Consider the following 25,389-nt stretch of genomic DNA (forward strand, 5'->3'; position numbering starts at 1 on the left):
GCAATATCAGGAAGAAGGAACACGAGAAGCTGGAGAAATACCAAGGGCTCAGAGAAGAGCTCGAGAGGATGTGGAGGGTGAAGGTAACGGTGGTCCCCGTGGTAATCGGAGCACTAGGTGCGGTGACTCCCAAGCTAGGCGAGTGGCTCCAGCAGATCCCGGGAACAACATCGGAGATCTCTGTCCAGAAGAGCGCAGTCCTGGGAACAGCTAAGATACTGCGCAGGACCCTCAAGCTCCCAGGCCTCTGGTAGAGGACCCGAGCTTGAAGGATGAACCGCCCGCAGGGGCGTGCTGGGTGTTTTTATATATATATATATATATATATATATATTAGGGGTGCAACGATATTCGTATCGATATTGAACCGTTCGATACAGTGCTTTCGGTTCGGTACGCATATGTATCGAACAATACAACATTTGTAATTTATTTTATCAACTTTCCTTCTGACGATGCTGTCTGTGTTGAGCGCTCAGTGAATCTGCGTTCGACTACTCCGCCTAGGCTGCACTGTCGAGCGCAGATCCACTGAGCGCTCAACACAGACAGCATAGTCAGGAGGAAGAGCGCAGGGCAAGCTAGCGAGACAGAAGTTAAGCTCTCCTTGCAAGATGGACCTCCCCCACTCTCATTCAGATCTGGCGTTTGGAATTATTTTGGTTTTCATGTGACGTATGACCCTGAAGGTAAGCGAGTCATGGACTAAAGTAAAACAGTATGTTGGATGTGCCATGCAATGCTTAATTACATTGGTGTGAACTAGTGTGTTAGCGCAGTTAGCTCGTTAACGTGTTGGCCGTCTAGCCCCATGCACGGGGCGATCGGCGGTAGCTCGTTAACGGAGATTTGCCGTGTTGTGGCGTTAAGGTCATTTCAACGAGATTAACCTGAAAGCACTAGTGGGAACACAACGAATATGACTGCACATTTACGCCGACATCATCCTAGTGCAAAGACAAAAACAACAAGCATGCTACTAACTTTAGCCGAGTCATTTAGACAGCTGTTAGCACGTGATTCTCCTTATGCTGCTGAGAATATAGCCCAGAAGAAGCGGATAGTATAGCTTTTATTTTGGAAAGAGACATTTCTCTGTAATAAACTCTCTTTTCCAAAGATGAGTGATTCCTCAATCAGATACAGGGCTTGCAAAATCGCTAGCCTGACGTCCTGGAGCTAGCGATCTTTCCAGTCGGGCTACAAAAATCTATCTCTTCCCTGCCCGTCGGGCTATTGTAGGAAAAATATATGTCAATGCTTTTGCATTCTTTCAGAAATGTAGCTGGGTAATTATGTCATTGGCATCGGTGAGCCACTGTCAATATGTGACATATTGAAATCGCGTTTGAATTTGCGCGTTTTTTTGCTTTCACTTTGCAATGACAGCACTGATCTGTGAGTGATGATAATTTGTGCACCAATTCCTCTGACATCGTCTTATTAATCGTTAGCTTACTATGCAAACATGACAAGTGAAATCTCCCGCAGCAAGCTTAAACATGTGAGAGGTTGATCGCGCAGAGAATCGCTGAGCTTATGTGAGTCCGTGTGTAAAAGTAGCAGTATATATATTTTAGTTCTGCTGAGCCAAATAAGACAGGTCGGGGTGAAGAAGTGACAGCCAAAGAAAAGCTTACCACAAAACGGAGAAGTTATGACAAATGAGACTATAAGGCAAAAAGAAAGTGCAGCTTTATGGTTTCATGGACAAAAGAATTTCTGTGGCTGCAATATGACGAGCTAAATAACCAGGGCTGCACATAAGTGGTCCCCAGGTGCGCATTCGCTGTCAAAATAAAAAACGCGCACAAGGGTTAGGGTTAAATTTAAAAACTGTACTTTTGAGTTAAAATATATATTTATAATTTTAATAAATGACAAATTAAAGAGGCATGAACATTTTTTTGTATCGAAAAAATATCGAACCGTGACACCAAAGTATCGAACCGAACCGAACCGTGAATTTTGTGTATCGTTGCACCCCTAATATATTTGTGTGTGTGTACTGTGACAGTGTTAAAAAAGCATTAAAGAGGAAAATCAAATACTCACTCATGTTTTCAAAGTCCACAGTCGCATTTGTGTTATTCCAATAACCTTTTGAAAAATCTTCTCGTATGCACTTATTTTTCAGATTGCCCATAAACAGTTGTAACCCTATTAGGGCAAAGACGCTCAAGCAGAAAACGGTGAGACTCATCACATCAGTGAGTTTCTTCACAGACTGGAACAATGCACTAATGATGGCTTTTATGCCTGTCAAACACAAAATTGATTACAGTCAGTTAAGAAACAGTAAATATTATTAACATGTATAAGCAAACAATACAAAGTGATGCCAGTGGATTTTATCTTTAGAAACACTTACTGTCAACAATGGCGTCTTTATTCAATATATTCTTTTTCCTTGTTCAATGGTGCCGCCATTATTCAATCCATTTTTGGAAATTTTAGAAGGCTTTGTAGCTGTATTTATAGCATATTTCATTTGAGCTATAGGTCTGTGAAGGTTCTCAGTCATCCAGGTCATCGTAGTCAAAGGAGCTTGCAAAGAAAAGCGTCTGGACTTCTTTAAGTTGCTTGAAGACGTTTCACCTCTCATCCGAGAAGCTTCTTCAGTTCTAAGGTCAAATGGTGGAGAGTCCCAGATATAAACCTAGTGGGAGTAACCCCCCACAGAGGGACAAAAGGACCCCCTGATGATCCTCTAATCGCCTGAGCCAAGGTGTGAAACTGGGCGTGGGTCCCAATAAGCCAGAGTTTCGGGTGAGCTCATTGTGAAACCTGGCCCCAACTTATCATGCGAATTCCTGAGGTCAGATGGCCCAGGATGTGAGTGGGCGTTAAGGCGTCTGGGAAGGGATCTCAAAACTGGATTATAGATGGCAGAGAGTTGGTGTCGTAAACCCCTGCCTCTATTCAAAGATGGTCGCTCACAGTGGACATAGATGGCTTCTTTCACTCCTCTTTCAAACCATCTGTCCTCTCTGTCCAAAATGTGAACATTGGCATCCTCGAAAGAGTGTCCTTTATCCTTAAGATGCAGATGGACTGCTGAGTCTTGTCCTGTGGAGGTGGCTCTTCTGTGTTGTCCCATGCGCTTGTGAAGTGGCTGTTTGGTCTCTCCAATGTAGAGGTCTGGGCATTCCTCGCTGCACTGTACAGCATACACCACATTGTTAAGACACCAACTCTCTGCCATCTATAATCCAGTTTTGAGATCCCTTCCCAGATGCCTTAATGCCCACTGGGACATCTGACCTCAGGAATTCGCATGATAAGGTGGGGCCAGGTTTCACAATGAGCTCACCCGAAACTCTGGCTGATTGGGACCCACACCCAGTTTCACACCTTGGCTCAGGCGATTAGAGGATCATCAGGGGGTCCTTTTGTCCCTCTGTGGGGGGAAACTCCCACTAGGTTTATATCTGGGACTCTCCACCATTTGACCTTAGAACTGAAGAAGCTTCTCGGATGAGAGGTGAAACGTCTTCAAGCAACTTAAAGAAGTACAGACGCTTTTCTTTGCAAGCTCCTTTGATTTCATTTGAGCATTCATGGACTTAGAATGAGAGCACTCTTTGTCTTTTTTATTGCCATCTATAGAACCAGTCATAAGATGACATGCATCCTAAGTCATGTAAGCCAACTTATCATTTATTAACATGTATTTTCTAACTCGAGATTGATTTATCTAAGAAATCTGAATGTGTCTATAAGCCAGAAAACAGTAAAATGGAAGACATGCCTTCACCAATAAGACACTAATAAGACCACCCTTTATGGAATAGTATGGCTTCTTTAACCATATGAAAAGTGGGTGGAGGCTAAATTATACTATAAACTAGTTAGAGATCCAAGTGGTAGAGCAGTACATGGTTTTGCATTTTGCTCCATGGACAAACAAAATTGCACAGTTCACAGAATAACTGTGCAAACAAAATTAGCTCTTCTTGTGTAGCTCACAGAAAGGTCCACAGTTAAGCGAGAGGAAAATATCCACGCACCAAAAGGGATCCAATTAATTATTATATATAATTATTAAAACATAAAAGAACAAAACAAAAATGGTAACTGCTTACCTGGAATGACAGAAACTGCTTTGAAAGCTCTTAGTACTCTGAATGTCCGAAGGACTGAAACATTGCCCAGGGGTACATACCTGCAAGAACAATTATAATTATTTTAGAAAATTTACAGAGATGACAGTAGGTGTAACATAGAACCATGCAAAAACAGTAATAATGAAGCTACAGTCAGTACCAAAAAATAACACCAACAAGCAATGTCTCTGTTTATAAAAGCCTGATTATTTATTTCTTTGGCGAGTCAATTCCAGATGTGTGACAAAAACTACAAAAATAATGAAAAAGCCCTGTACTTACGCCATGACAACGACAGAGAAATCCAGCCAATTCCAGGGATCTCTTAGAAATGTGAACTTTCCTATACAGAACCCCCGAGCTAAAATTTTAACGAGGGATTCAAAGGTGTAAATCGCTGTAAATGTGTACCTGTTAGAAAAAGGAACACCAGTTACTCTTCACAGTATCTACACTGTGTGTATGTTATGTATGTTTGTAGAACACTTACTCCACGTTCTTTGCCCACTCAGGGGGATCGCTCAGTGTCATAAATGCACAGTTAGTGAGAATAGTGCACATGATCACCACGCTGAACAATTTACAGGCTGTTGTCAAGGAAGTAACAGATTTTGTTGTGAAAGTATTTTTTTTCCCGTATAAATAAAGTAACAACGTGAACATGTAACCCTGGGCTTATCTCCAAAAGTTGATTCTGTTCATCTGGACGTAGCGTTTTGTGGGAGAAACATTTCGTCACTCATCCAAGCTGACTACAGTTTTCCCCAATCTTATAAACAGCACATTTGCATAATGACTGAAGGAACAATGGGCTTGGAGGTCAGTAATCTTAATTATGCAAATTCTCATGACCATTGATCATCAACCGCTGACCAAAACCCACTGATCAAAGACCACTGATCAATGGCCATGAATCAACTTTTGGAGATTTACTTTCCTGGATGATTGAGAATGCATCAAAACCCTGGGCTTACATCAGCAGACAGCTCAGCATCAACATTATTCATGCGTATCAGATTCATATCCCAATAAAAGGATATGAGTGTACTAGAATCTGAATTGATAGCCTTCGTAGAGGGTTGAAGGCACTCAGGAGGTACAAGGCTGGACTGGCATTGAAGCGAAAAATGACCTTTCCTTTGTTTAATACAATGAAAGTCTGGGAGAGAAAAGACAGACATTTATACATCTTTATACTCTTATACATATGGATACTCTTTCGCTGTCTTGCATTGTATCATTATAATTTACATCTATATAACATATAATACTTGCAAAAGTGTTGAGCCACTTTTTATATTTAAAATTTTTAAATATTGAGAGATTTATTGAGACATCTGCAAACATATATAGAAATACAATATATAAGGCAAAAACAGAGTTTGTGCAGAGTTTGTCAATATTTGGTATGACCACCTTTATTTTACAGCTTGAAATGTCTTAGGCAAGCTTTCATTGGAATTGCTTTAAGTAGTCTTCAGACATAGTTCTTGAGGGAGCTTCCAATGCTCTTCTTTGGATGTTGGCTGCTTTTTTTCCTGTTCTGTCAAGATGATCCCAAACTGCTTCAGTAATCTTAAGCTTTGGGCTCCTAGGAGACCTGATAGTATTTCACTGTGTGTTTTCCAATCTGGGTATGCTTTTACTTCATTGTTAGTGTGTTTGGGATCATTGTCATGCAGAAAAATGTGAATGATTACTAGTCATGCGCTTTCCAGATGGTATAGGAAGGTATAAGAAAATCTGTCAGCACATTTCTGTGTTCATAATTACATTAAATTTGACAAGATCTCCACCACCACTGGCTGAAATGTAGCTCTGACAGAGACTTCACCATGTTTTACAGATGGCTGTTTATGAAGTCAACAACCAGATGCTTTGCTCAGGTCCTGTGTCAGGATTTATTCTGGCTGGATTTTTTCCTATTTGTTAAGGGCAGATGTGACGTGACAAATGGAGATGAAGGGTGATGATGAAAAGAAAGCAATCTGAGCCACGGTCTGAGTAACTCTCCATCACTCAAGGCACCTACACATGGACTTTATACTCAAACCTTGTCACTATTTCCAAGGCATTTTGAAGACACCCCTGCATATATTCCTCTAGTTTGTATATTTTCCTCTTGATTGTGTGTATCTCTCCTGTTTGTTATTTATTCCTCACCTTACTATTTATATTGAATTTTTGCACAGTTTGCTTGGAACACCCATAAATTCATTGTACATGTACAATGACAATAAAGAGCTATTCTGTTTTATTCTTTTTCTATTCTTATGGTGGAGTCATAAACACTGACCTTAAGTGGGGAAAATAAGACTTGCGGTTCTTTGGATGTATTCTGGGGTCTTTTGTGACCTCTTTCATGAATGATCGATGCGCTCTTGGGGTAATTTTGTCATCAGTTATTAAGTTTAGGGGGCAATCTGTTTTTCATACATGGCCATATAGGTTTGGATTTTTTTGAAAATGAGTGTAAAACCAGCCAATGACCAAAGAAAAATTTTCAGGAAGCCTTGAGAACTATTGCTCAACACCACTTGCAAGAATTACAAGTGACAAGAAAGTCTGATTCCTTGAAAGCAAAAAGTCCAAACCTCCACTAAGGCAGCTCTGTGCAGTTATTTACTATTAAGGAAACCGCATTATGTTTGTACATCTTCATTTTATTTTCTTTCTTCTTTTTAAATGTATTTTAAGATGTTTTTAGTGTGGTAAAAGCAAGTACATAGTGCAGCCATTTGTTATTTGCCCTGTTGAAACACATTTTAATATACTTGGCATAATGTAAAGCATACTTATTTTCTATTCTTTTTTAATCTATGTAGACTAATTTTCTTTCGCTGACAATACTTTCTTTATAAATATAATACATTCTATATCACATGATGTAAAATGATGAAAACATAAAAGTGAGATCAGAGGTCACATAAAGTATGGAGTAATGTGAAATTTAGAATCCCCATATACTAGTGTCCTTTCCTAAATTTTGCTAATACAAACATTTTATGAAAGTTCAAACATCTGACCTCTAATTAGAGGTCAAATAAGGTCAAAGTAATGTGATATTACCATGTATCTGTCATGCGGCGGCTATGTGAAGGCAAGAGAGGACCCAAATGCACGGCTCAAGACACGCGGGATAAACTCAAAAGGCAGGTCTTTATTAATAGGAACATAAGAAGTGATACAAAACTATACTGGGAGAAACTAAAGCTGAGGCGCTGGGAAGTCACAGGGGAACGCACACAACCTAGAGCATAGGTGTCAAACTCTGTCCCTAATTACATTTGGCCCGCGAAGCCATACCAAATTACTATTAGAGCTGGCCTACTGGTATTATACAGTTAATATATATATTGTTTAGTATTAAGCTTTGCTTGTTCCATATTCAGTTTTTCAGCAAAACGTGTTTGAGTCCATAAGAAAAGATTCATTCTTATATCTAGAGGAAGATTTTTTTTTTTCCAATAAATATTAATGTTAGCCCGCGACTTTGTTCCAGTTTTGAATTTTGGCCCACTGTGTATTTGAGTTTGACACCCCTGACCTAGAGGGACAACGCAACACGGAACAAAGGGATACTCTGACATAAATACACAGAAGGTAATGAGGGAAGTGGGAACACACGGGGAACACAGCTGAGGACAATTACTCATGACCGAGCGGGGAGGACACGAAACTGAAAATACTGACACCAAGATGTGGACCTTAAACACAACACAGTACACAGAGAAAGAGGCCGAGAGAGAGAGAGGCAGAGAACAAGGATGAATACACAAGGGGATGAGGAGAACACAGAACACAAAGGACGGGAACACGGTACCATAACAAACACCACAATAAAAGCATGGACACAGGGGGAATCCAAATACCAAACCAAACAATCCAATGAACATAAGGAACAAAATACAATACCACAGGAAAACTAAGAACACTGGGTCAAAATGACCCAGGACCATGACAGTATCATTCCCTGTATACCTATATTTTGTCAATACAATCAGTGCCAGCAAGAAATGTAGTTTTGAATTTTAAATAGCTCTTTAAAGCAGTATTTTTATTTTAACCTTCAGATCAATATTAAAACAGAGTCAGATCAAAAGTGTTTACAGACAGAATGACACATGCACATATCAAAAACATTACCTCCTTTGCAGTGGTAATCAAGTGTGGTTCAAGACTTTTGCACACTACTGCCAGCTGACTAAGATATAAGAGTAGTTATATCTTGCTTACTAAATGTCAGCAATAATTAATAAGCACCTTTATATATTGATGACAAATGTCATTAAAATCATTTTTACATTTTAAAGCCAAAAGTACCATAATAATACCTGCATGCAGTGTCACAAATGATGACTTAATCTAAATGGAAAAATGTTTTCTTTGTCACAATAGCCTTCTTCCTTATGAGGCACAATCCAATCCTGATTCTCTTGTGTTCAGAGCAGTGATCTAAACTTTGAGCTTAGTGCTCAAGGTTAAACAAACCTACCTTCTGATTATTGTAGTAGGGATCCAGGTCCTCCAGTGGTATCGACACCAGGCCATCTGGAATGTCCCCATATACAAGGGGGAGTGATTTGCCTTCCTTTAGGTCACGGCTGGGTGTAAGCTTAATTTTATTTTTGCATTCTTCCTTCTTTTGTTTGGGTTTCTTGGCATTCTCTTCAGCAATCCGTTTTTCGATGGCTTTAAGGGACTCGCGACTAAAGGGACGGAAGCTGTCTGGACTTGGTGGCATAAACAACTGTGCCACATTTTGCATCTTGCTACACCTTCAGAATGAACAGCTAGCTTCCAACAAGAAAAAAGTCTGTAGGGTTAGAAAATATATGATAAACAGAACAGCATAAACAGCAGAGTTATATTGTCTTTACATCCATTATTTGGCTAAAAGATGCAAATGAAAACTTGTTATGTTATGGCTTGCCTCTCACTAATCACTTGCAATTCAACAGATTTTTACTGACCAATTGTTTTAATGTAGAATAGAGGAAGGTAGGTTTGTTTCTCTTCTTTGATTGGAGGAAAACTGGGGGTATTATGAGCTGTCATGCACCTGTCAAGTTCCTTTCAGCTGTGGTAAAATTAGATCTACTAATAGGTCTGACTGGTACGATGTGTTAGAAATACCTATGCACTATTAAATATGAATGCTGGGGTTGTGATTTGGTGCTATATAAATAAAATGTAATTGAACTGAAGTTGAGGTTCAATTGAGCTGAACTAAAAAGCCCCACAGATTGCTTACTATCTGTCTGGGTTCCTCTCTCTGGCTTTAGCATGATACAAATGCAATCGCAATTGTCACAAACTCAATGGTCTATCAATTGTCCTCGTTACTCAGTTTTACCTTTGTGGTTTAATGTGTGTGTGAAACGAAAGGCAACAAAAAAAAAGCTTCGAGTTTGAATGTACTCTCTTTCTCCAAGAGCAGAAATGGGTAATAATGAAATACAAATACTTTGTTACTTTGTACTTTAGGTTTAAGACATTTGCTGGGAGTAATTGCGCTTCACTGGACACTTTCAAGCATCACACTAATTTGAACCTAAATGGAGGAAGCCACAACGTATAAAAGACAGCCTCTAGTGTATCCATCACCAGTTGTTATCTCAATGAAGAAAAGAAAAAGGGAAAAAAACCAACAAACAACCCCCCCCCCCCACACACACACATAATTTATGCATCATTTATAGAAGTACATTCAGGGGTTAAAGTGGGCTGGAATGATCCAGAACAGCGTTTTAGTACTGATCTGAGTAGCTTGTGGTCATGGCACTTACGCATCTCTCTAGGGTCACACAAGAGGATAAAAGGGAGTAATGTTTTTTTAAGTGGCAATTAAACACGGAAGCAAATTTCAAACAGCTCAACAAATATCAAAAAACGCACACACTGTTTCTGTTCAGTGTGTTGCACAATCTGTCTGTAAGCTAAAGGTACAGCTGCTTTATTTCCTTGGGAGAAAGTCAGATAGTAGCTCTATTGTGTAGCAGTTTACATCTGGTGTAAAAATCTAACACATCATATATAGGGGATGACCCCCTATTAATAAGGGGGCAGCTAAAAGTTACTTTTTTAGAAAATGTGCTATAACTTCACCAGAGATTAAGAAACATATAATACAGAACAGGCAAGGATGGGTGGCTGTAGCTCAGGTGGCAGAGCAGGTCAGCCACTAATCAGAAGGTCGGTGGTTCGATCCCAGGCTGCCTCCTGGCTGCATGCCAAATATCCTTGGGCAAGATACTAACCCCATGTTTGCCTACTGGTGGTGGTCAGAGGGCCCGGTGGCGCCAGTGTCCGGCAGCCTCCCCTCTGTCAGTGTGCCCCAGGGCAGCTGTGGCTACAATGTAGCTTGCCATCGCCAGTGTGTGAATGTGTGTGTGAATGGGTGAATGACTGAATGTAGTGTGAAGCGCTTTGGGGTCCTTAGGGACTAGAAAAGCGCTATACAAATGCAGGCCATTTACCATTTACCAAGGAAGAAAAGTGATTGTTTTTAAAGGTAAGGACTGCTCAGTCAGATTTGATGAACTGGAAGCTTTTATGTGATGCCCTCCTTCATTCTACAGGGTTTTTTTTGTTGTTGTTGTTGATGTTGTAAAAGTAGTCAGAATCAGAAAGACTTTATTTATCCCCAAGGAGCAATTACGATACAACAGAGCAGCATGATGTTGAAGATAAGGACAGGGCATAAACAGGTAGTGTTTGACCACACCGTAATCCAATACGCTCACGAACAGTATTTGAATAAATAATATTGTACTGTAGAAAGTGGTGTTTTGTTGTCAGAGGGCAGAAATAACGAAGTAGAAACACTTTTTTTTATCTGTACATTACTGGAGTATTTATTTTTCTGATAACTCTTTAATTTTACTCCCTACCTTTATAAACAAATATCTGTACTTTCTACTACATTTTCAAAATGGACTTGTTACTTTAGGTTCAAGAGCATCATTTATAGCGTTTAAGAAAGTGCAGGTGACTGTAAGTTGTGTTTACACTACTTCAGCATCTAGCTAACTCTACAGAAGAGGTGGAAGCATGAAGTGAGTGATGTTTCTTTTTAACTGGCAGGTAATTCAGCATTTCTATCAGCTTAACAAACATCAGTAAGTAGACAAACTGTTTGGTTGCATTTTGTCGCATGGTGAGTTGCTAGCTAAAGATCCAGCTGCTGTATTATATAAATAAACCAATACTGTATAAAGGGAATTAAAAAGCAGAAACATGATTTTCTGCAAACATAAAATAAACTTTGATTTCCTGTAGCTCAGCCTGCAGTGAGTAACCTCTAAACAGGAATGCATCATTCTGTCAGCGTACAGCTCATTATGCACAGCTTAAGATATGAGCCACTTCAAAGCTTCAGTATCACTTCTTTAGTTTATCAGTAACCAATCTTTAATATTTAATTTTGTATGACCTCAAAGTGTGTTTTTGTACTTAGATGAGATAAGAGGTGGTTTGTGATAGATTTCAACTGCATGCAACATATGTCAAAAAACAACAATAAAAGCAAAAACTAAACCCTTTGATTGAATGTACATCCCATCCCATATCACATTTTTTAAAGAAAACAGAAAAGGCAAAAATCTATAAATAATATCAAGTACAGTCAAAGTCAAATAAAATAATCTAAACTAAGGCATAAACAATTGACCTTTTCTCTGTTGTCTCTTAATAGGAGGCAATTTTTTTTGTGTTGCTGAAAACAGACATTATGATGTTTTACACATTAATTAATATTAATGATAATTCAGTGTCCAGCCTAATAAACCTCTTTTTTATATTTTAAAATATTAATGCCATTTAATAAAATTTCATACATTAAAAAATATATTATATATTTCACTTTCAATCTGAAAAATGTTAAGAAAGCTTTGAAATTAATATGCCTTTAGACTCCCCCCTGTTTGTTCATCTGCATATTTTAATACGACATCTTGAGGCTTACTGGAGATTTTTCGCTGTGTAAAAAACAAAGGGCAGTGGATGGAGCATCAACAAAATTTGCTTTTCTTCGTCTCAGCGTTTCTTGATGAGGTGCTTTGATGAATAACTCCCGCTAACATTTTCCCAGTAAAGGTTTTAGTGGTGATTACAGGAACAGCGCAGCTGTTATGGATCATGTTTTCATTCACTCTGAGCTCAGCTCACCATGTCGGTAACGGCTCCACGTCTTTGCTCTTCTATGGAATCAGAACGATGCCAACTTGAAACGAAACCGAAAAAAATATTGAAACTGAAAAAAAATATTGTAACTGAAATAAATGTACTGAAAAATGTTGTATTGAAACCGGAAAAAAAATTGATAGTGAAAAACAATTAATTGAAACTGTAATTTTTTTTGTTTTCGCTTACAATTTTTTTTTTCAGTTTCAATCCATTTTTCGGTTTCAAACCATTTTTCAGTTTCACTCTGCTGGCACTGTTTTGGCGTCCGGGGGCGCGCTGGGAGGGCGGGGATTCCGACCCGCATGTATTTGCATATATTATAATGCTGCCCAATGACTGGAGAAAACACTGACGACGCGGCTGCGGTCACGGACAAACTTGCACGTGTCTGTTTGGGAATGGCAGATGCTGAGAGGTCCAGCGTTTACATTACCGACTATTTCAAAGTGACAGCCTGAGGTGTTCTTCAGTAAATTGGACTACCGGACAGGAGGACCTGAGGCCCCACCGCAATATTTTTGGTAAATTAAATGTGTTTTTTAAGATAATCCATAATTTAGGTCCTTAGCTAGCTAAAATGAGCACTCGGCTTTCGGAGAAACTTGTTTTGTAAAGTTTGTTTAGCTAACCCCTGCAGGTGAATGAATTTACCATGACTAAAGAAATCAAGAGAAACGCACCGGGCTGCTTAGTGACTAACCACGGTTACTGTACTTTTATTATGAGTATTATACTGTAAGAGCAACAGGCTGGACTCTGCTTCTGCTCCTGTGCAGAGCTGATTATTAAATATGTGCAAACAGCAGCATGTTTTCTGTCGCTTTCCACATGTGGAAGGACATTAACGCCAACTTTTAAAAACCTTCAGTAACCCCTCATTAGTCAATAGCTATGGATTAAATAGCAAAGCCCGATACTTATGTACTGAAACCAACTACTTCCGCTTGTCAGCTTAAGTTAAAATGTTACATTTTTCATCTGATTGTGGTGTATTCATAATTGTCTCTGGTACATTTGTTGTATGGGCAGTATGTGTTCATTGTTTGATTGTGTAATTACGTGTTACGCACTGGCAATGCATGCCGGGGGAATGGTAATACAGGAAGTAAAAGAGATGGTCTTACCGCACACAGTGGTCCCACGTACTTATTCAGATTCAGAGTAAGAATCACACATGGTGTCAGAAGTGCTGTGTGACTTGTAAGACTCCATACATCTGCTGAGTGTGAGGAGAAGGGGAAGGTTTAGCATCCAACCACCGGAGCCCTTTGATTTTTCCAAACCACACGAATGGACAAGATGGGTCCGTCGCTTCGAGAGATTCCGTCAGGCAAGTAATCTGTCTGCGAGCTCGGAGGAAAACCAAGTGAACACTCTCATATATTGTATGGGAGACGAAGCGGATGACGTCCTGAGAGGACTAAAGTTAAGTGATGTAGACCAACGGGACTATGCTAAAGTGAGAGATAGCTTCCACAACTTTTTCATTGTCAGGAAAAATGTTGTTTATGAGCGCGCATGTTTTAATATGCGCAAACAAGAGCCGAATGAGACTGTTGATGCATTCGTGACTGCTTTGCATGCATTAGCAGAGCACTGTAACTACGGACCGCTCCATGATGAACTGATAAGAGACAGAATAGTAGTGGGCTTGGCCGACACGAGGCTGTCTGAGCGCATGCAGATGGAAAAAGACTTGGACTTGGATAAAGCTATAAAAATGGCCAGGCAGTCAGAAGAAATCAAAAAGCAACCGTCAGCTTTGAGAAGTGAAACAAATGTAATGCATGTAAATGCAAAAACAGTTGACAGAGTGATACAAAAGCACGACAAAACAAAGTTCAACATGTTCAAAAATAAAACTGTCAAAACACAACAGCAATATAGCAAGAGACAAAGTAATAAATGCTACAAGTGCGGAGGCTCTCCACATCCGAAACCTGAGTGCCCAGCAAATGATGCAAAATGTCATTTATGTGGAAAAAAAGGTCACTACCAGCGACTCTGCAGACAAAGCAAGACAGTGCAAAGTATTGAGGAGGAAGAGGAGCAAGGTTTCTTCCTAGGCTCAGTTTCAAGTGACGGCCAGGCGTGGACAGCCATCATACAAGTGAAAGATGCAAAAATCACTTTCAAATTGGATACTGGAGCAGATGTGACTGTAATTGCTGACTCGGACTTATCAAAGATTTTTGCTAACGAACACAGACCAGTTCTCCAGCAGCCAGAAAAACCTTTGTTAGGCCCTGGAAAAACACCACTGGACGTTGCAGGTTTTACAAAGCTACAGCTCAACTACGGAGCGAAACAGACAACAGAGAAGGTCTATGTTGTAAGAAACCTGAGCACTCCACTGCTAGGCCTGCCCGCCATTACAGCTCTTGGCCTGCTGGTGTGAGTTGACGCGGTTTCAATGCACACTCTGAAGACTACTTACCCTAAACTTTGCAATGGTCTAGGGAAAGTGCAGCGGGCCTATCACATTAAACTCAAACCGAATGCTGTGCCGTACTCACTCAAAACTCCGCGAAGGATTCCTCTGCCTCTAATGGGAAGGGTAAAGGAGGAACTCCAATGAATGGAAGAGCTTGGTGTCATTACCCGAGTTGAGGAACCAACGGATTGGTGTGCCGGCATGGTTGTTGTTCCAAAGAAAAACAGCCCTAGGCTAAGACTTTGCGTAGACTTTACCGGACTAAATGAGTATGTGTGCAGTGAAAAATATGTGCTGCCATCGGTTGAACAAAGTCTAGGAATGCTCGCAGGAGCCAAAGTGTTTAGCAAACTGGATGCCAACATGGGCTTCTGGCAGATTCCCCTGTCCGATGAGTCTGCCAAACTCACCACCTTCATCACACCCTTTGGGCGGTTCCACTTTAACCGCCTACCGTTTGGGATCAACTCAGCGCCCGAACACTTTCAGCGCATGATGGCGGAGGTCATCGAGGGTCTCGAAGGAGTGGTGTGTCACATTAACGATGTGTTGGTGTGGGGACGTAACCATCAGGAGCATGATTCCCGTCGCCATGCTACACTGCAAAGACTGGAAAAAGCAGGCATAACGCTGAATGTTGAAAAATGCGAGCTCTCCCAGAGCAAGGTTGCTTTCTTGGGTCACATCATAGCGGATACAGGTATCAGTCCTGACCCGAAGAAAACGGAGGCAATTACAGAAATGACAGAGCCAACTAATGTGTCAGAGTTGCACAGTTTTCTGGGCATGGTGAATCAAGTGGGCAAGTTCATCCCCCATTTAGCTGAAAAAGACAAAGCCCTGCGAGATCTTCTTTCCAAAAAGAACGCATGGTATTGGGGAACTGACCAAGCGAGAGCTTTCAAAACATTACGAGATGCCCTGACCTCACCCCCAGTGCTCGCAATGTATGACCCCAACAGAGACAATAAAGTATCAGCAGATGCTTCATCCTATGGTCTCGGAGGTGTTCTTTTGCAGCTGTGGGAAGAAGGATGGCGACCAGTAGCGTATGCATCGAGGTCCCTTTCTCCTACTGAACCACGATACGCACAAGTGGAAAAAGAGGCACTGGCATCAACATGGGCGTGTGAGTGTTTTCGTGATTTCCTGATTGGTAAACATTTTTGTCTTGAAACGGACCACAAACCTCTCGTTTCCTTACTGGGAGGACAAGCTCTGGATCTCTTGCCACCCAGGATCCAGCGATTCAGAATGAGACTCATGCGTTACTCGTACACTGTGCAGTACGCCCCAGGGAAATCGCTCTGGACAGCAGATACTTTGTCCCGCTCACCTCAGAAAAAAAACCAATGAACCTGTCAGACAAAGAGCTAATGGAAAGCACAGACATATATGTGGACAGTATTGTAGCAAACATGCCTGTCAGTTCATCATATATGCAAACACTGAAGGAACAACTGAAAAGCGACAGTGTGTGTGCTCGCGTCATGGACATGTGCACCGAAGGCTGGCCAGAACATGCAAAACAAGAGCCTTTACTGCGAAATTACTGGCCTGACCGAGCCACGCTCACTGTTGAAGACAGCCTTTTGTTAAAAGACACACGGCTTATCATTCCTTCAGCAATGAGAAACGAGGTGCTGGAAAAACTACACGAAGGACACCAAGGTGTTGTAAAATGTAAAGCTCGTGCACACCAAACAGTGTGGTGGCCCGGGCTGAGTCAACAAATCTCTGAGATTGTGCTCAAGGGCAAAACGTGTATTCAAGAAAGACACAATAACAGTGAGCCACTCATGCCAACAGAATACCCTGCCCGCCCATGGCAGAGAGTGGGCACAGATCTTTTCGAGCTGGGAGGGAAAACTTACCTTATCGCTGTTGACTATCACTCTAGATTTGTTGAGATTGCTTTGTTAAACAGGACAAAATCAAACGATGTCATTACTCACCTGAAATCTTTCTTTGCCCGTCATGGCATCCCAGAGGTCCTCATGTCTGATAATGGGCCACAGTATTCAGGTCAAATCTTTACAGACTTTGCAGCAGCATACGGCTTTAAACACATCACAAGCAGTCCCAAGTTTCCGCAAAGTAATGGAGAAGCAGAACGTGCTGTGCAGACTGTAAAAAATCTTCTGAAAAAAGCAGCTGATCCTTATCTAGCTCTTCTTGCCTATAGAGCTACACCACTGCAGTCCGGATACAGCCCTGCAGAGCTTTTAATGGGCAGACGTCTGCGAACCACACTGCCGATGCTTCCATCGCAGCTGGAGCCTACACTGCCGGACAACGCACTGCTCACTCAAAAGGAAAGGGAGAAGAGGATGATGGAGATAGCAAACTTCAACAGGCGCCACCGCGCAAAACCTTTATGCAGCCTGTCCCCAGGAGAGCAAGTTTGGGCGACTGATGTCAAAACTACAGGCACTCTTATCCAAAATCACTCTACACCCCGATCATAAACAGTGGAGTTACCACAAGGGACTGTGAGGCGTAATCGTGTGTATTTGATTCCTTTAAGTTCACCTGTGCATGAACCTGCTAATGTGCCTGTGTTGCAGAAGCCTCAAACACCCAGTGTGATCCCTGCTACACCTGTTAACACTGATGTGGTCAGAACCAAGTCAGGGAGGCCAATAGTCAAACCTAAAAAGTTAGATCTGTAAGAGGAAAAAAAAAAAAAAAAAGTTGTTGTTATATAACTGTGTTATAATGGTTTTGTAGAGCACAGTAAAATAAATCTAAAGAGAGTTGTCAAAAAAAGAAAAGAAAAAGAAAAGGTTAAAAATGTAATGCAGATTGTTTGCCAGATGTTCTTGTATGGCTTTGAAAAAGAGAAAAAAAAAAAAGAATCAAGAGGTAGTCTGGTTGGAAGTTCTGTCCTGAGAAAAGTAATATTCTGTTTTTGTTTAAAAGGGGAGATGTGGTGTATTCATAATTGTCTCTGGTACATTTGTTGTATGGGCAGTATGTGTTCATTGTTTGATTGTGTAATTACATGTTACGCACTGGCAATGCATGCCGGGGGAATGGTAATACAGGAAGTAAAAGAGATGGTCTTACTGCACGCAGTGGTCCCGCGTACTTATTCAGATTCAGAGTAAGAATCACACACTGATTTTTTTTTTTATAGCATTTTTTTTACTGAGTTTGATACAAATATTCAGGTTAAAAAACTGTCCGAATTATTTTTAATGAGTTATGTTCACAAAGTCACATGTGCAGTACTCTGTACAGCTTGCATCCTTTAGGACAGCGGTCCCCAACCCCCGGGCCTCGGACCAGTACCGGGCCGCGAGAGTTGAGGCTCAGGTGTGAAATGTATGGTTTTCAGGGTTTTTATGGGTTTTCAGCGTTATTTTGTTATCGTTTTTATCGTTAACTTGGTTTTCCTGAGTCTTTTGTGTGTTATGAATAAATCTTCTTTTTTTCGGTACCGGTATTGGTTTTATTTTGTTGTATTTATCCGCGACACCTTAAAAGGTCGGTCCGTGAAAATATTGTCGGGCATAAACTGGTCCGTGGCGCAAAAAAGGTTGGAGACCGCTGCTTTAGGACAAATAACTTGAAACATTAATATTTCTTGTTCAATACTGAGCTGATAACACCTCCGTATGTTGTGACCAGGATGCAGCAGCAGACTGAACCTCGACTGAAACCTGCTCCATCATCTCATCTTTGCAGATGTCCATTTATAAAGCATCAACAACTCAAAGGTAAACATGATATTAGAAAATGTGTTAGTATATAAGGCCTTTAAAACAAATAAAAAATAAACAGCTGTCGGCAGAACTGTAGGACTGAACAACTTCAGATCCCGAGTGTGTGAGGACAGAGAAGGATCAGCTCTATTTCAGATTTGAGATAAACTTTATATTTCAGTGTTACACCCCGGCCTAGGCAACCGGCGTGCAACTTCCACAAAAATAATCCCAAGACGAGATTTAAAGCAAGATACAACATTTATTTACATCACCAAACACAAGGCGCCAAACTATTTACAACGGGGGGGGGGATCGCGACCATGACATACAGAAACACAGGGCTTAAATACATAGAAGGAGCAATTAGGGAATGGACCACAGGAGGGATACACGGCTGGGGCAAATAAGACCTGACGAGACAAGGAAACGTAAACTGAACACTAAGATAACACAGAATTTCAAAGTAAAACAGGAAACACATAACAGTCACGCCAAAACAAAACGCCTAAAACAATACACTGCCAACGCCGAACCGTAACATTCAGTTTGTGATGATTCTGTTCTGTTTGTGATTACAGGAGCCATCCTCAGATTCAGACCTCAGCACCACCCAGTGACAGCAGACAGATCATCCTATGTCTTCAATCTTTGTAGTAACTCCAAAATTAACTGAAGAAAACAGTACAAAGGTTAAAGTACCACATGTGCTGTCAGTGAAAGCTGCAGCTGTTTTATTGATAAATTTAAAGACAAAAAGTCAAAAGGATTAATCACCCCTGTAACTGTGTCACTATACATCAGCATTAACAGTACCTCAGTTTGGTGTTTCAGAAAACTGCTGATCTCAGACCTGCACAACTTCTGTTTTAAACACTGAATGTACTCAGCTACATGAAGAGCACATGATGTTTTTTCTGACATAATTAAATAAAACCTGATTAAAGTCAAAGGTTATTACTTGTATTTGAACTAAAAACTTGATCTGGAATTTTTTCCCTGTTTTTTGACAATAGTGTGTTATTTATCATAAAGTAATTCAGAGTCATTCATACCAGAGTAACCAGAGAGCACAACATATATTTAACTTTCTACAGGACTTAAAGATATGATATTATGTCAAAGTCCAGACCCTCTGAGGATTATCGGAGTACTTCTAACATTACACAAAGCAAAGGTCTCCATCAGTGTTCATGAAATGCTGGGTTTATCCTTCTTGTGAGGGAGCTGCTGGTGAAGATCACGAGCCCTGCTTGATCCCAGCGACGAGTTTCAGTCTTCCTGGTGTTTCTGAAATGATTCCTCTCACTGTGGGTCAACAGAACATCTGGCACAGGACAGCTGTAATGAAAGAAATTGAAGAAGTTTTGGAAAAAAAAAAAAAAATCTTGGAAATGCCCTATATGCCGTATATGTGAGAAGCAGATTTTGTATTTACTTTTCTTTTGCCAATCAAGATAACTAGAAGTATAATTTTCACCATACAATTACTAACCTTGTCATCTCCTGCACTGTCTGTTTTGGGCTCTGGGCTTGTCCTTCCCAGCACTCATGAGACTGCTTTGGTGCACTGTGGTATGAGGTGCTAACCTGTTGACAGTGTTGGGAAGGTTAATTTTAAAATGTATTCTACCAAAGATTATAGAAGTAATGTATTCTGAATACTTTACAACTACATGAATGTACTATTGCTGTGTGATTTATTACTATTACTGAAGGCTACTCGCCATACCAATACCAACTAGATGTTAAAATCTTAATATAAATGAGTAACAGTAGGGTGGACATTAGGTAAGGCTGCACTTTTTGCAGCGATCTCGTGTAGAAAACTATTCAGCGCATATATAAAACAGGTCCGCGGCTCCGAACCGTAGTAAAGGGACCTCTGGCTAATATGTCGGGTCCGTGTCGGGCTCCTAGCTGAAAACTAGCTTTACTTTGTTGTCTGGGTCAAGTTTGCTAGCGAGAGACAGAGAGAGGCGTTGAAAGGCTGCTTATTGTTTCGGACCAAAACACGAACACGATGTACAGTCGAGTCTTAACAGCTTACTTACAGCTGGGCTCGTCAGGCACTCTTTTTGGCTGCAGTGGTTATTATTATATTTACATGCTTCCAGCTCCCGTTTCTGCTCCGTAACAGCTCGTACTTTTCCTTTTTCTCCCTCCCTCGCTCACAGACACATAACGGGTATGGCAGTCCATTCTCCCTGCAGCACGGACTACACTGCCCATGAGGCTACATTGTTTAGGGCGATGCCTGTAACACTCTGCTATTGCCTTCATATTAAATCATTGTGTATAATATTTTTTAGAGGCTCTTATTGCGAGTTTTGTTTGGGTTTCCACCAGCGTGGAATTACCAAAAATAGAGAGACCATAGCCTAACATATGAAACAGGAAAATACCACCATGTAATCCATTTATTTCAACAAACTAACTGTATTCTCAATATCACCTATTGAACAGTAACTGTAACGGATACATTTACTCATATTTTGTATTTTAAATACGTGCATCCAACACTGCCTGTTGATGAGATCTTGGGCCATTCAACACCGGCCTCCAACTCCTAAAGAGACACGGGTGCAGAGGCGGAGCCAGACATTTGAAACACCCGGGGCTTAGCCAAAAAGGGTAGTATGCATGTGGGATTTTTTTTTTTTTTTGGGGGGGGGGGTAGAAATGACTGAAAGATTAATTGGCTCTGTTTTGAGTTTTGTTCAAAGAAGAATGACTTCATATAGGGAAAAATATATATCATATGCAGGACACCTAAAACTAGTTTTTTAATTAGGCAGCAAGGCAGAACAAGGTCAGGGCTGTATCAAGACACGAGGACTAAACCCCAATTCAACCAGACCCAGAACTGATCCAGAATTAAAACAGGACTACAACAGTTCAAAATCAGGACTACTGAGGACTTAACCAAGACAGAACCAGAATCAGAACTAGATGATAGTAGCACTAAAAATCATCATAGACCTGCACTTGTGACAGGTTGAATGAGTATTGCATATAAAACTGTTTAGTTAATACTAATTCATATCAGTTGATATAAGGACGGAAATAATATAAGGACGGAAATAATGTAAATATGGTAAGAAAATGGTTAAGAGTTTATTATTTTTCATGTTATATTAATGGCTTTCATGTTACTTAAGAGAACTACAATCTATACATCAGTGATCGGCTAGTAAGCCTTTTCTGGGCTCGATTAGTAGTGTCTCTATTCTCCACTAGGGGGCTTTCGCGCGTTCTCCTCACTGCAATAAACTACTGCATGAGAGACGCAAGTCATAATCACTCTCGTGATTCTTTTCCCCCTGTTTTCAGGTAAAAGTGTTTAAAAGTTGATATATTTCCAATGTGTACACTGTTAAGATATTTAAGAGGTAACCGTTCATTGTTTTGTAAGCGTTAGAAGCATTACATTGCAGTTTTGTGCACATATACGTGGCGGTTTTGAGCTGTGTTTTGTACTGTGTAATGGCCATTGTGATAACGGCAGGAGCTAAGAACGCCGCGGTTGTCAGCCATTTTATCAGGAGGCCTGCTCAAGTATATGTATGATAAGCACTTTGGTGTTTCGGTTTATTGTTTGGTGTTTTTCTTCCACCATGTGACATTTAGCAGTACAGAATGTGAAACGTTTCTGCTCATTTTGACTGCAATAAACTACTGCATGAGAGACGCAAGTCATAATCACTCTCGTGATTCTTTTCCCCCTGTTTTCAGGGGTGTAACATTTGGAGGCACCGCTGGGATAGCTGCTTAGATGTCCGGTGTCCACAATCTGCACATCGTAGTCCAAGCCAGCTAAATCCCCCCACTACAACCCAGGCAGACTGCAGCGAGGAAAGTGTTGCTGTCGAGGCGAACTGGTAGCTGTGTTTTAGCGCATGTTTCCTGAGGCCAGCCAGAGATCATCAGGGGCTGCAAAAGCGACTCAGCTCAGCGTCACCCGTACATGCAAAATTCTTCCAGCCTACTGCCACAATGTCTTCGGTGGAGGAGCTGCGAGAAGAGGTTGTGCGTGAAATGCACACTCTGTCCAAAGACCAACTAGTGTCAATCTGCGAGTTCCTTGGCATTGCAGAGAAAATAGATGTTAGCAGAAAAACACGACTGTCACTGCTAACACACATCCAAATACACATTGAGAGAGAAGGTATAACAGTACTTGAGGATGAAGGAATGTCAGAACTGTTGTTGCTTAATGATAAGATTGCTGAAATAATGAAAGAGACAATTGTTGAGACTGAACCAAATGCAAATGAAGAGGGTGATTCAGGACACAGAGAGCAACCAAATACTGCAACCTCACTGGTAACAGAGACAGCTAATGCAGTTAACACAGCAATTATTTCTCACTCCCAAGGTAATCGCTTTGTCCCTAACTCATCTGTGTCAAGTACCCCCCAACGACCAAGCCCTTACTGGCAGAAAGATTTCAAAATATCAGGCCAGATTGGCGAACCAGGTCAAAAAGACAAACTGACATTTTCCAGTCTTGCTCACCAGATCGAAAATGGACTGAGCAGAGGTTACTCAGAGCTTGACATTGTAGATGCTGTCATCAGAGCTATCTTGCCAGGTCTACAACTACGCAGCTATTTGGAGGGAAAAGCTCAACTCACCCTTCCGACTCTACGCCGCATACTGCGCTCCCATTTCCAGGAGAAGAGCGCCACCGAACTGTATAAACAACTTGCCTCTGAGGTACAGACCCCAAAAGAGACTGCTCAAAGCTTCCTGATGAGAGTTTTGGATCTAAAGCAGAAAGTCTTATTTGCTTCCCAAGAATCTGAGTCAGGACTCAAATACGACCCAGCTTTAGTTCAGCGTATGTGTTTGCACACCATACTCACAGGCTTCCAGAGTGACAGTGTCAGGATAGATATGCAGCCACTCCTGTTAGACTCTAAGACACCTGATGAACTCCTGTTAGAGAGGTTAAATATGGCTTGTGCCAATGAGGCAGAAAGGAAAAACAAGAAGAGATGTTTAGCATCACAGACTGCTACAAGTGTGAGTGCAGTGCAGTCAGATGATGTGTCACCAGCTAAGAACCCTGTGAAAGAAGTTAAAGCTAAGATACCACCCGAGCTTTTAACTGAGTTAGCGGAGCTTAAGACAGGTGTAGCCTCCCTGAAAGGTCTCAGTGCAGAGATAGCTCAGATTAAAGAGACTCTACAGCAGCCGGTGGCTGGTCCTCAGTCATATGCCCCACCACCAGTTATGCAGTATGATAGGGACCAGCAGTATTATAGCTTCCAGGGCCCCCGTCAAAGGCCACCACCCCCTCAGTATCCTGTACAGCACTACACAGGTAGTCCAGCCCGCCGTGAGAGGAGGTGCCACATCTGCCAGCAGAATGGAGTCAACGAGCGCTGCACCCACTGCTACCTCTGTGGGAGTAGAGAACACTTTCAGGCCGGATGTAGAAGCAGAGGTATGAGACCATATAAAGAGAAACATTTAAACCAGCAATGGTTACCACCGAGGGACGAGTGTTAACCATGCCCATCATCCACAAGTCCCAACATTGCTCCAACTGTAAACAAGAAAAGTCAGGCATGAGACAGTGTTCAGCATGTAAAAACGCACTTTATTGTTCAAGAACATGCCAGAAACAACACTGGAGACAACATAAGAGACAATGCACTGGCTTAAAGACTAAGAAAGAAAATGAGACTGTCCAGGTACCACTGTCGCCAGCTCATGTAAATTATTCCCCTCACAAAGTCACATCTCTGGTGGGCAGGCAATGTCTGGTTGAGTGTTTTCTGGACGGCCACAGGCTTCAAGCTCTATGGGACTCAGGCTCACAGGTATCAATCATCGATGAGAAGTGGAAAAAGGACTATCTGCCACACACAGAGCTGAGAGATGTAGCAGATATTATGGACACATCTGAACTCACCCTGACCGCAGCAAATGGGACCAACATGCCATATCTTGGGTGGGTTGAGACAACCTTCCAACTTGTTTCCGGAACTGAACAAACTGAGAAATTGACCATCCCCATGTTGGTAATGAAAGGCTTTCAGCTCACATGCCCTATTATAGGCTACAATGTAATTGAATACATTGTGAATAAGACTGACCAAGCTAAACTGTACAGCACAGTGAGAAAAGCATTTCCCAGCCTCAAAAGACACAAGGTGAAAGCTTTTATACAGGCTGTTAGTGCAGATGCAGTTGACGAGTACAAAGTGATGACAAAGAAAGACTGTATTACTGTACCAAAAAAAAGCCACATGCATGTTGAGGGTCGTATAGCAGCAGGGCCATTTAAACAAGATATGGTCATGATATTTGAGCCAGACTTAAACCCCCAGTGGCCAGACAATCTTGAGTTTTTTGACACTTTGGTTAAAGTTAAGAAGGGTACTTTACCTGTCATAACACTAGGTGTCTCTAACCCAACTGACCATGAAATTGTCATTCCAGGCCGTACATTAGTTGGCTCGGTTCAGACTATTACAGCTGTTTTACCTGCCCAGGTGTTTGAAAAAGCCACATCTGTAGCTACTGTTAACCAGACAAATACACAAGCCCAGTGTAGCGCTAGCGAAGAGTGGGACCCACCTGTAGATCTTAGCCACCTGGGTGAAGAGCAGAGAGTATTAGCAAAACAGATGCTCAGAGAGGAATGCCAGTCTTTCTCTAAAACAGACAATGATATAGGCTGTATTGAAAAACTGAAAATGACCATATCACTCAAAGACAACGAACCAGTCAAACGAACATACCTGTCTGTGCCACGGCCGCTCTACCAAGAGATGAAAAGTTACCTGCATGATTTAATAGCACAAGGCTGGGTCAGGAAGTCAGACTCGTCATACTCCTCACCAGTTGTTTGTGTTAGAAAAAAAGATGGTACTTTAAGACTGTGCATAGACTACAGAGACCTGAATCGGAAAACCCATCCTGATCGCCAGCCCATCCCACG

The 25,389-nt window shown here is 41.3% G+C and overlaps 1 protein-coding gene and 1 long non-coding RNA gene across 2 annotated transcripts in view; one reads left to right on the forward strand and one right to left on the reverse strand.

Moving 5' to 3' along the window:
- Window positions 1-25,389, reverse strand: part of LOC147311646 (sodium channel protein type 2 subunit alpha-like) — a 65,343-nt gene that overhangs the window by 32,716 nt on the left and 7,238 nt on the right. Inside the window, exons 2-7 of the mRNA XM_086265726.1 lie at window positions 8,602-8,922; window positions 5,145-5,265; window positions 4,597-4,684; window positions 4,389-4,517; window positions 4,086-4,165; window positions 2,056-2,259 (exon numbers count right to left, since the gene is read on the reverse strand). Of these exons, the coding sequence (XP_086121852.1) occupies window positions 2,056-2,259; window positions 4,086-4,165; window positions 4,389-4,517; window positions 4,597-4,684; window positions 5,145-5,265; window positions 8,602-8,874 (895 nt within the window). The 5' untranslated portion in view covers window positions 8,875-8,922. The remainder of the gene's footprint in view (window positions 1-2,055; window positions 2,260-4,085; window positions 4,166-4,388; window positions 4,518-4,596; window positions 4,685-5,144; window positions 5,266-8,601; window positions 8,923-25,389) is intronic.
- LOC147311647 (uncharacterized) lies at window positions 544-6,259 on the forward strand. The gene is made up of 3 exons (XR_015125292.1): window positions 544-689; window positions 2,138-2,192; window positions 5,953-6,259. It is a non-coding gene; the product is annotated as an uncharacterized LOC147311647 (long non-coding RNA).

This window comes from Aulonocara sp. 'chitande type north' Nkhata Bay, linkage group LG16, assembly GCF_057382095.1.
Source record: "Aulonocara sp. 'chitande type north' Nkhata Bay isolate Kocher_YH1m ecotype deep benthic linkage group LG16, A_spYH_male_GT1.1, whole genome shotgun sequence".
In the NCBI taxonomy this organism is placed as follows: domain Eukaryota; kingdom Metazoa; phylum Chordata; class Actinopteri; order Cichliformes; family Cichlidae; genus Aulonocara; species Aulonocara sp. 'chitande type north' Nkhata Bay.